This window comes from Talaromyces stipitatus, genomic scaffold (assembly GCF_000003125.1).
Source record: "Talaromyces stipitatus ATCC 10500 scf_1105507295491 genomic scaffold, whole genome shotgun sequence".
Classification (NCBI taxonomy): domain Eukaryota; kingdom Fungi; phylum Ascomycota; class Eurotiomycetes; order Eurotiales; family Trichocomaceae; genus Talaromyces; species Talaromyces stipitatus.
The window spans coordinates 862042-872964 of record NW_002990122.1 but is presented as its reverse complement, the minus strand read 5'-3'; the positions used below and the strand labels follow the sequence as shown (position 1 = coordinate 872964).

Here is a 10923-nt window from a genome sequence, read left to right as displayed (position 1 = left end):
ATTTCCTCGTTTTGTATCTGTGCATTGGTTCAGGCCTTCTCTCATTGTTATTCAGCTCGTTCGGCGGAATAAAGAGTGTTCTACTGTCTCACTTGCTTGGCAGCAGGCACAAAGATTGGAGTCTACCGCGCCTTATTCAAATAGCTGTTAAGCCTTGTCATTCCTGCCCGAAATCCGTCATATAGCTTTTTATATGCTTTCTTCGATTGAGACTGTAGTGTCGATTGCTTTCGAATATTTTCTAATGTTCTTTTGAAGAGTCTAGTCCTGTCGTGTTGCATCAATGGCAGTTCGAAAGGCCCTTGCTTTGGCTTGGAACGGCTGCTTTTCTGGTTGATATTATATTCTCGTTGATCTGTGTGCTTCAGCTTTTACTCGCCGGTTCCATTTTATATCCATGTTCGCTGGGACGTAGATTGCGGTAATCGATGTCGTAGGGCCTGAACCCATTTATATATCCGTTGGATGGCCCTTTGGCCGGACTACCGATAAGGTTGACTGATTGCTGCAAAAGAAGATCTGTTGCTGATAAAAACCATAGCAATCTATATGACAATTCTTCTGAGCAAACCCTCGATTCGCTACACATATAATTGACGGTGTAATAGTGCCATAAAAACAACTTCCGAGGCATCCTCAAGGACTTGCTAATAGGAATATATGTCTGCTTGTAGAACAAGCATCAGCAAAGCACGTGTATAGTCGGCATCTAGATACTGGCCCAGGGAATCGGCACCAATTGATCTTCAGTACCATGGGTATTCTTCCGGATTAGGTATCACCATTATTAGGAAGAAGCTAAAAAGTAACCATCACGGATTATATTCACTGTGGAAGAGATAGCCATAACTTCAAGCAACAATGTAGAATTGATAACCCGTCTTCGTCACGTCTGTAATGCTAGCATGGCCACTCATTGTAGGACCGGGAGACCACAGGCTCGTTTGAAGAAAACATTCCTCCTTGCCCCCTTCTTATCCTTCCCTGTACTCCCCGTCCCGTCCCTCCCCCTCCCCTCCCTCCTCGTCCCCTCCCTCCGTTTCCCCTCGCTCCTCGTCTAGACCCTCCGTTTCTCCTCCCTTGATTAATTATCTCGTGAAACTCTCTTAAGAACTTCTCTAACTTTTTTTCCACGAGTTCGCCGACGACTTCGCCGACTCTTTGTAAGAAGTCGACGTCGTTGTTGGTAGAGATATGTGGCTCTCCGTAATTAGATGTAATTTCATCCACGTCCTCCATAGGAGAAGAATACATTGCTCAGAATATGTCTGGGCCAGAGTTTTCAGTCAGGGTGAATACCAGGCTGACCTGTATTGAAGACTAGAATATATACTTCGTACAAATGCATACCATATGGACTTCTATAAATAGGTTGAACTTCTATGACATAAGATCAATAAGCAACTAAACTAGTAGTTATCCTCTAGTTATGTCAATTGCCATGTTGGGCTGCAGTTCAGGGTTAGTTCGATTAACTGTGTGTCACGTCGCACGCTTTGCCAGTCTGGCAATTGAGAGTGTCTAGATAAGGGTAAATTTTATTAAACTAAATAATTGCGTATTCTTTGCAACTAACAATATCTAGATGACTGCCGAGCTGAAGTATCAGATCACTTCATAGAGATTATACTCAAATTTTCAATGCCGCCCGAGCGAAGTGATTCAGGTAAACCAAAATCCAGTATACCAAGAAATCATATATAAATACATTGTACGTGCAAATACATCGTTACCTTTTCTCCAGGGTCGGGTTTACAAGATTGGTGAGAGACATTTTCTACTTCGTCGCTAAGAATTTACTAGGAGATATAAAAATGAAAAGTAGATATGTGAAGTATGTTATTGACTCCCGACCCGAATGGTAGGCTGCATGTAGCATCAATTAGGTATCTTCAACTTTGGGAGAAGGCCCCTTCGGCTAATGAAGTGCGATTGAGACATCTGGGCAGCAAACAGTCGTTTCCATTGTTCATTTTCAAATGACGATGCGTTAAGCAGGTTATACAACAACTGCACGGCTTGTAATAATTCTGACTGAGACATCGAATCTCCTGTCAGGGCAGCAGGCCATTTTGATTGTTCATTTTTCACTCTCAATGAGAACTGGTTCCTCCAATATTCATTTTCCAGTGTCGACGTGCGAAGTTGGCCACATAAGTATTGCAAGAAGTCGGCATTATATTGGAAACTCATCTTGCGGGTTCGGTTTTTTGATTGTAGGTCGACAGGCTACTTTAATAGGATTTGTCAAAGTATTAGTTGAAAGATTTGTAAAAGAGAGCCATTGGCTGTCTTATTTTGGGAACTACATAGAGTGCCAAAAATAGAAAATTCCTAGGGTCACCGTGACGTTTGCCAATGTGCTTGATTCGGATCTATCTACAAAAATATCTCGTACAAGAGGTGTTTTGTCAAAAGACAATACTGAGAATAAAGAGAAAAGAAGAAATCAACTTCACCGACGTCTCATGTTGAGATGATTTCCTAATACGGGGCCGATAGGGCCGTGCGGCTGTGCTCTATCTGCGTGTCAGGAACAGGAGACTCATACTCAGCCATCGCATTCAATGAACTCTAACACTCTTTTTTTATATGATAATCCCTCTATGAGCCAATGACCAAAAATAGTAAGAATTGGAAGATAGTTTTTGCTTGTCCAATTACCAATAGAAAATGCAATTGATCGGAAGAAGGAAGACGACGTGATCAATCAGAAGCTCTATCTTAAAGTACAGACCCCAAATATACCCCTCAGGACGACTCAGAATTCATCCCGACAAAAGCTCTGTAAAACCCAGCATTGAAACCTGATGTATGGGAGCAGACAAGGATAACTCAGAGAACTGAATACATACAACTTGCCAATCGCTTCTTCCTTTTCATCCTAAGGAAAGCCCTCTTCAAGATTGGCCTGGAATAGACCCCACGATCAGAAATCTTCTTGTATCAACTCTCGACGTTGTATATCAGGCTTTTCATCAAGGCGATGTTTCAGTGTGTAGAATTAGATTCGAACGGAAGCGTGATTCCGGAATATCTTGAAAGACCTGTTCAAATGATGGTCTTTCAACTGGTGTAAAGGCTTTGCCATCAATGAATGAGATGCTTCTCGAGTACATAGTTGTTGGGGTGTGAGAGCCTTTTAATCTAGAACATTGAGAATGCCACGTTGCTCTTTTTGAGTGATGATGTCCCTAACGTGACGAGGTGAAAGAATTGAGTATTTTTCAAGATGTCGCTGCATATTGATGACGAATGTTTAGCTTTGCAAATCTGTTATTTTCCAAGCAAGCTGCGTTCCAGTCTTGCTATCAATATATGCACATCGAATATCCTGATCTGTCGATTGCAACTTCACGATCCTTTTCATTATCCATTCTCGACTCACTTGACCTGAAAGTAATCCCACAACCCATTTGTGACGGCGCCGGAGTGAACGTTTCTGGCAGCGATATGGAGCTATGTTTGCGGAAGACGAGTTCGGTAGTGTATAGTAGTTGCAATAATGACTGTCTGTGAAACTGATTCCAAAGGTATAATTTCGGAGGAAGGAATATCACTTCAAGAACTAATCTCAGATTGAGCTTCTGATATGTAATCTTCACGTAGAGTTTAATCATCAAACCCATCATTTGACGAATAAGCCCGCGCTTCTGGTATCTGTGGCAATACTACTATATGTAGAACATTAGATATGAGTCATAAATTAGAGCCCTAGAGCTGCCTCCATACCATTGCTGGGAGGCCATCGTCTCCGGGTGCTTTCCGTTTAATCTTCTCTATCATGAGATGTGGTATGTGTATCGGCTCCCTTTGTGACTGGGTGCCCTCATGTTTGAGGCTTTTTGGTATAGGTGTGAAGTGCGTAGCAAGTAGCTCTTCGGCCTGTGTCACTTTGTCTTTAGTATTGAATCCATCTGCCTCTTCCAAAGGTCGTAATCTATCGCTGAATGAACTGCTATGAGGTTTTAGATACTTAGTTGCATCTTGATATTCCTTGCTGCGGGTTTGGCCTTTCCTTCGAGTTCAGACTCGTGTAAAATCTCGCCTGGCTCCTCCAGTAGATATACATCCAGTGAAGCTGTGTTAGATCTGTCTGACAGAATATATCCGATCTCCTCCCTAGAGTTGGTCATGGCGGTGGAGTCTACTATTAAAAGATCTGTCAGCATTCCTATTCTCTTTCCAATCTTTGCGTAGGCTCGCAGCCATGTGATGGTGGATGCTAATGCTTCTTCATTATTCCCCTCCACATAGGTTGAGAGCACTAGCACTGCTTGATCTTGAAATTGTAGTATCGCAGCTGTAAGATCTGGACATGTCTCTCTGTAGGTATCATGTTTGTTCAATAGCTATGCCTCATCGTGCTCGTCACAAATTCATTTTCAATTATTCGCACTGGCAAGTATTGTGGTGATGTCCCTCGCCTGCACATTTGGCGCAGGTCTGAGCTCTTTTTTTTAAAAAAAGAGAAAAAACCTTTGTGCTCTATCTCTTGACAGTTGTGACAGTGCGCTGATCCTGCTCATAATTCAAAGGCTCGAGTGTACGCTTGAAGACCTAGTGGTGTACTCTGTTGAAAACCAGGTGGTGTAATAACCAACATATCTATTAAACCCCCTGGGGGGTGTTAGGGTTAGAACAGATAGTGGCAAAAGTATGGATACTTCAGCTGGTTATGGGCAAGGTTCATATGGTCAATGATGTATTGCCATGAAACAGCCCGAATGTCTCTTATATAGAATGCATGCTGCGGAAGCAGAAGATATAGGTTTCAGTATATTGACGCCCTACTTTGTGTGTTTAACCTTCTATGATCCCTCTCGAACGTAACTCTACAGACTACCCAACGTAACGTTGTTACAGTACAGGTCGGCTACTGGCCCTATGCGTATGAAATCTTCGAGGTGGTACATACCTAGCTGGCTTAGATTGCTTTCATCTGGGCTTGCAGTTCCTTAATTGTGCTCTTTGTCCCCGGATCAGCTGCCAGTGAGCCCATAAATTCTATGTTAATCCACTTACAAAAGATCTTTAAACCCTGAAATTAATACTAAACTATACCGCGATTGCATTACAATGGGCATAGTAAATATGGTTTTTAGAACTGGATCAAATTTGTATAGCTACCCTTGAAACTTGTAGTTATACCCTCCGTCTTTTAAACCCCCGCTGCGAATACGAATCTAGATCCTTATCAGAATTCGTACCGCTATCCGAACTTAGATCGCTATCCCAGGGTCTTTTAGCTGGCTGCTGCACATGCGAATTCAGATCAGCATCCGGTTTGGCACCTCCAGAAGCTGGTAGGTTCGGAGCCGTTCCTAACAATGCTTTTAGAAGTCTCTTTATCTGATCATGGTCATTGATAATCAACTCTAGATGCGAATCAATATTTTCTAGAAGCGCGAGTATATCATAAGGAATTAGATTTGCGTCGATGACAAAGCCATTATTTGAAAAAGTCTCTATGGGAGTTCTCTGTGCCTTTTCAACCATGATCAGATAGGATAGATTAATAGGAAACAATAATTCTGCACCTTGAGAAGACAGGGGATCTGTTTAAATGAGGTCTCGGCCTTGGCAACTCTAAATGTAGGCCTTGTTTTCGCTCGGGCAGGGATGAAAAGTTCAAGTTAGTATAATTTAACGAATTTGTTATTACATAGTTAACTAATTACGTACTGTTAGTCTGTAAATAATTAGTTTCGCTTATGATTAATTTAATCACCTAACCATCCCGACCGCCTCGCATGCAGCTTATGCGACATGTGTCCTAATCCTGACTGCCAGCTCCGGCCCTATCCAAATAATTAGCAGAGCGTAAGCTCTGCTAGTTTAAAGGCTTGTGTCGGATTGGTCGGTTTATTCCAGGCCAATCCTGAAGAGTGTTTTACTAGGATCAAAGAAAAGAAGTGACTAGCAAGATTGTATGTATTGAGTTCTGTGTCTGTCTTTCAAGTCTTTAAAGCCGGGTCCTTTATAGACACCTTTGGCGGGGTGATTTGTGAGCTATCAGGAGGGGTAAATATTGGGCTGAAATCTAGGTGCCCAGATATATGCCTAAATCTGCCTTTTAGACCTGTAAGATTGAACAGTCGATCTTTCTGCCTCGTTTGAAAGCCGGATTATCTGACAGCTTGTTGAACTCGGGAGTTACCACTTTGCTCTGATTGGTCAATCAAGGTCTGATCCGATTGGTTAAAAAATTGCTGTAACGTGACCTCCCGCTTCTGATTAGCTGCACGATTTTGTAGCGTGACTTCTCAATTACTACGTAGTAGGCCAAGATAGGGTTCTTTTTTAGGGCTTGCTCCTTCCCTACCTCGTAACATGACAACTTTCTCCCCTCTTCCTCAACGCCATCCCTCACTATCCCACTCATTCTTATGCTTTTTTTTTCATCGATCTCATTATTTGTTCGTCCATCAATTTTGTCAATTGTTTATTACTGTCGAGCTTAGTTTATATGATTTGCGCTCAGAGTGCTTGGTGTAAAGGAGGTTTGGGGTTTCGCTCGCTCTTCCTCATGTGCCTTTGCACCGGCCATTCATGTGTAGCATCGCATGACAAACTACGTGGCCTTAGGAAAGATGACAAGTGCGAATGTGCTACGGAAACAGTGGTTCATGTCCTAATTAGACAACGAGACCTACTATTAGCATTTCTAGTGGTAGACAGCTGGGATCGATCCCCAACTGTATCCTAGCAGGCTAGGGCGCCAAGGACGCGCCATTTCAGCAATTTACAAAGCCCACACATACCAGCTTACGAATTCCTCAGGTTGTATCGAAGTCTTTCTTTAACACTGTCATTATTGTTTCGTTGACTGGAGCTGGCAGTCACTAGGACGCAAGCTGCATAGCTGCCTTCGTGGTGGCTGGGACAGAGTAGTTGATGTAATCATCAGTCAGTCAATTAGTTAGTTAACTTATTTTTTAGTAAATCACACGATTTATGAGAAATCTGACTCCACACCACATAACGATTACAGTCAGAAATATCCTTCCCAAAATGTACAAACATAGATCGAATTTCAAACTCTAATTAACCTCAAATACTAAACTGGATATGGATAGTATGTATTTCGGTGAAATAACGAGTTGTATCAAACCTGTTAGTGTATTGGTAATGTAGTACCGTAACCTATGCTGCGCTTGCCCTACTAACCCAGTAATCAGTTCTATCTCTCCGCGCCTATATTCCCCATCAATCGCCTTATAGCAGGTCCGGCGGATCCCTTACTATTATATCGTATTTTCTTTGTGACGCTTATTCATTCCTCTGCCCTTCTTTCAGCAATCCAGTCCTTTTGTATCCTTCATCTACTTCTCCTATGTCCTCCTGTGCGTGCTTCATACTCTGTGTGGCTCATATGTCAGGAGGAGGTCTCAAAAAAGGCAGGTGCCGAAAGTCAATATGAGCACCACGAGCCAGCCAAAGACTGAAGAGCGAACCGTAACCTGGCAGAAGATTTCCGAATGGCAGTTCGACAACCAGTATATTCTCAGGGGCTATCGACTACCGAAAGCAGACTATCTGGAGATCCTCTTCAGCTTAACCTTTTTGCACAATGAGTCTTGCAATGTATACACTCATCTGATCGGGGCTCTACTCCTGCCACTCGTCGCAGCTACTCTCCTGAGGTACCTGGCAGAGCCTCAGTTTGTCAATGTCTCGTCCATGGACTACTCTATGTTTGGAATCTACCTTGGGTGTGCAGAGATCTGTCTGGTCCTTAGCACACTGTACCACCTGATGCAGCCTCACTCACATCAAGTAGAACAGTTCTGGCATGGAATGGATCTGCTTGGTGTTGTCATTGTGACAGTGGGCATATTATCTTCTAGCATCTATTATGTATTTTTCTGTGAAGCGAGTTTGCAAAAACTGCACTGGGCTATTGTGAGCCTCTCCGAGTGATTGTTACCACTCGCTCCATCCTCCTGGCAGCCGGGACAAATCTGACGATACGCTGACATGAGTTCCAGGTTCTAACCACGGGTACAGTCACTAGTGTTCTAATCTCGAATCCCTTATTCAAAATGCCAGGCTGGCGGAAAGTGAAGGCGGGCACATTCGTTATTTTTGGCTCTTCATCGTTTATACCCCTATTGCATGGAGTCCAACGATACGGGCTTGAATATATGCTTCAATACTTGGGAATGAAATGGTACCTGCTCGAGCTTACTTTCTATGGGATTGGAGTCAGTGTATACGCGGTATGTCTGCACGCATACTACGTCTTCCATTCTGTGAGAGACAAGAATTTTGACGAACATCTATAGTTTAGATTTCCGGAGCGTTTGGCGCCGGGTAAGTTTGATATATGGGGAAGCTCGCACCAGATCTTTCACGTTGCTATCTTATGCGCAATGTATACACACCAGGCTGCTCTGCTGTGAGGTTTCGTAACCTGTCATACACTAGATGTGTGTCAGCTTTATGGTGTCTATTGAGTAATTGAAGCTGTGCTAAAGGTTGGACTGCTCTAAATGCAACACATGCGTTCTATAAAGCATTCATAGCCATAAATAATCTGTAGTGCAGGCAGTGTTAAGGGTAGCTGTTAAAGTGGTATAACGGCGTACAATGAGAACAGGATCTGAATTGAGAACTCCCACAATACTGTTACAGGTCACCTATTCCGACGTGTCGAGTAACCCCAGAATACGCGTAGTTAAATAACGCAGGAGCCCCTTATCCACACCGCGCAGCGGGAGAGTGCGAGAAAATAAGATTTTCCCTGTAGGTATTATATTCAGCTTTGATACATACCAACATAGCGCGGTAACCGCATGTAGCTAAGTAGCTTAGTTATTTTTCATGTAAGGGATTGGAAATCAACGTATATATTACTAAAGTTAAAGGAATGGTACACTCATACACAGGTACTGGAGATTCTTGTGATAGCCTGGCATAGGTTATATAACAAATTTTTAAAAATTAAGATAAACCTCGTTTGAGATTATTAGGGATTAGCTGTTATGATTAACCTGTCAAAGTGTGACAGCCAGCTCTACGGCTTGACAGCTCTACGGCTTGGCGACGGAGCTTTCCGTACAGTGTCATCCTATGAGGCTTTTCCCGCTATTTCGAGATAGGGCTTGAGCCCTGAGAAATTAGTATATTGGGAGCGGTACTGTATTGGGAAGCTCCGTCCACACAAAGGATCATATGAAGGAGCTGCGTGCAGAGGGGCGGTGTGTTTTTTCTCCTTTCCTTCTTTATGCTTGTTATTCTTCGTAGATAGGCTCACCTAGTTAGCAACGAATGCAAGGCATTGGCCAGCGTCACAAAAGTGGGGTTGTAATCCTTATCAGGGACATGAGATGAGCTTGGTTTAGATTTGTAAGAGGAGCTTGGTCTTTCGAGATTTCCAAGTTCAGTACACGTAATAATACAAATTTATATACTGTATCAATTCTCAGGTACTGTACCTTTTGTCATCGCGAAGAGAAGAATACGATATGTGTATATATAAGGAGCACTGATGGAGGATCTTTAATGAATTACTAAACCCCAAATCTTGATGCTGGATTATTATGACCAGTGTACACTTTTAGTTTTGGCTAATTATGAAGCCATAAAGGATGTGTCTACATCTAAGCTAATAACTAGCATCTCTCATGTCCTTTGCGGATCAAAACCTCCACAAGTTCATCAACAACCTACAATCTACTAATATATCCTAAACGGTGCCATTGGTTCATTCTGTGCTGCTATGTGCGAATCAAAAATTTTATTCAATCAAACAAGAGGCTATAAACACCAGAAATCTCGAAATTTACAGTGTGAAGTATGTGGAGAGAAGTACAAAAGCCTCCGCGAGTTCCGCCATCATCAGCAAGGTGATTGCTCCTTTTTACCCTGGTTTTGTTGCCTTTCTTTTACCGTCTATTTATATATGTGTGTTTTTGTCCAACCAGCCATCTAATACCGAGTCAGGAACACATAAGGACTTGCTTTGGAGTCATTCAAGATGGATGCTTGCAGTCGAAGAGGATAGTAACTCTATACTGCAAGACCAAGTAGATCAAGACTGTGATATTCAAATGGTTCAACATCAGGACCCATGGCCCCATGCTTTGCTCGTGTTGCAGCACTATGAGGCAAATTTCGGAGACGAGGGATTAGATATCAGACAAGCATTACATTTGGAAAGCAATGAAGGCCAGCACTATCTTTTTTCTTGGAATGCTAGTGAGATAAGGCATACGCTTGTGAAGTGTCTACAGAATTCCGCCGAATGGAAGTGGGCGTTATGCGCTTTGGCAGCTTTATGTCCTTTCCAAGGTCTAAACAAGCCATGTCTTTCTCCAGATGAGAAAATAGACGACCTCGCAGTATGGGCAAGCCTCCCCACGGTCGACATGAGTCAAATTAGCTATGCAGTCATATTACGATTCTTACGCAGATTGATTGAGTGGGCACCACCATGTATCCAGGAACCGCTGTACCGCTACATATCTATTGTTCAAGGTCGCCCTCCCCGCACAGAGAACATTATGTCAACGACGTATATTGACTGGAGAGTGCGAGGTAATTTCTGTCCAGCGGAATCAACAATTGCGGGCATGATTTCCGTGGCGTCTACCTCCATTCCTTCGCTCCTCTTCGCGGTAGAGAATCTCTTAAGCGAAATAATACATTTTCGCAGCAACTGCTATCCGGAAATTACGATCAGGAAGCTTATGTTTATATTACGCGGTCTTGTTTCGATCATAGACCACATAACGAAGAGAATCAATTTCACTGTTGAGAGCAAGATCCCTACCCTTACCAGATCACTACCTATTAACAAATACGTTTTCGACCTTGGATACATTCAGGATGCAGCTACTGTGGAACTCATGTGGCTAGCATACATTCGGCACTTTGAATCGGATCTATCGAACACCGACCTTTTAAATCCTCGAATAC

General features: G+C 42.8%; 3 protein-coding genes across 3 annotated transcripts, besides 1 other annotated feature; 1 reads left to right on the top strand and 2 right to left on the bottom strand.

Moving 5' to 3' along the window:
* Positions 1 to 261: 261 nt before the first annotated feature.
* On the bottom strand, positions 262 to 634 carry TSTA_110330 (uncharacterized protein; the record flags this gene model as incomplete). Its single annotated transcript, XM_002488564.1, has 3 exons — positions 262 to 329; positions 376 to 505; positions 572 to 634. 3 exons carry the CDS (start codon positions 632 to 634, stop codon positions 262 to 264), a joined length of 261 nt encoding a protein of 86 aa, XP_002488609.1.
* A 355-nt stretch (positions 635 to 989) lies between these two features.
* Positions 990 to 1035: a sequence feature (G-rich).
* A 2577-nt stretch (positions 1036 to 3612) lies between these two features.
* On the bottom strand, positions 3613 to 4136 carry TSTA_110320 (uncharacterized protein; the record flags this gene model as incomplete). The annotated part of the gene is made up of 3 exons (XM_002488563.1): positions 3613 to 3660; positions 3733 to 3955; positions 4102 to 4136. The coding sequence occupies 3 exons, from the start codon at positions 4134 to 4136 to the stop codon at positions 3613 to 3615; spliced, it is 306 nt and encodes a 101-aa protein (XP_002488608.1).
* A 3283-nt stretch (positions 4137 to 7419) lies between these two features.
* On the top strand, positions 7420 to 8405 carry TSTA_110310 (adiponectin receptor, putative; the record flags this gene model as incomplete). Its single annotated transcript, XM_002488562.1, has 3 exons — positions 7420 to 7830; positions 7992 to 8222; positions 8289 to 8405. The coding sequence occupies 3 exons, from the start codon at positions 7420 to 7422 to the stop codon at positions 8403 to 8405; spliced, it is 759 nt and encodes a 252-aa protein (XP_002488607.1).
* Between the last annotated feature and the right edge of the window lie 2518 nt (positions 8406 to 10923).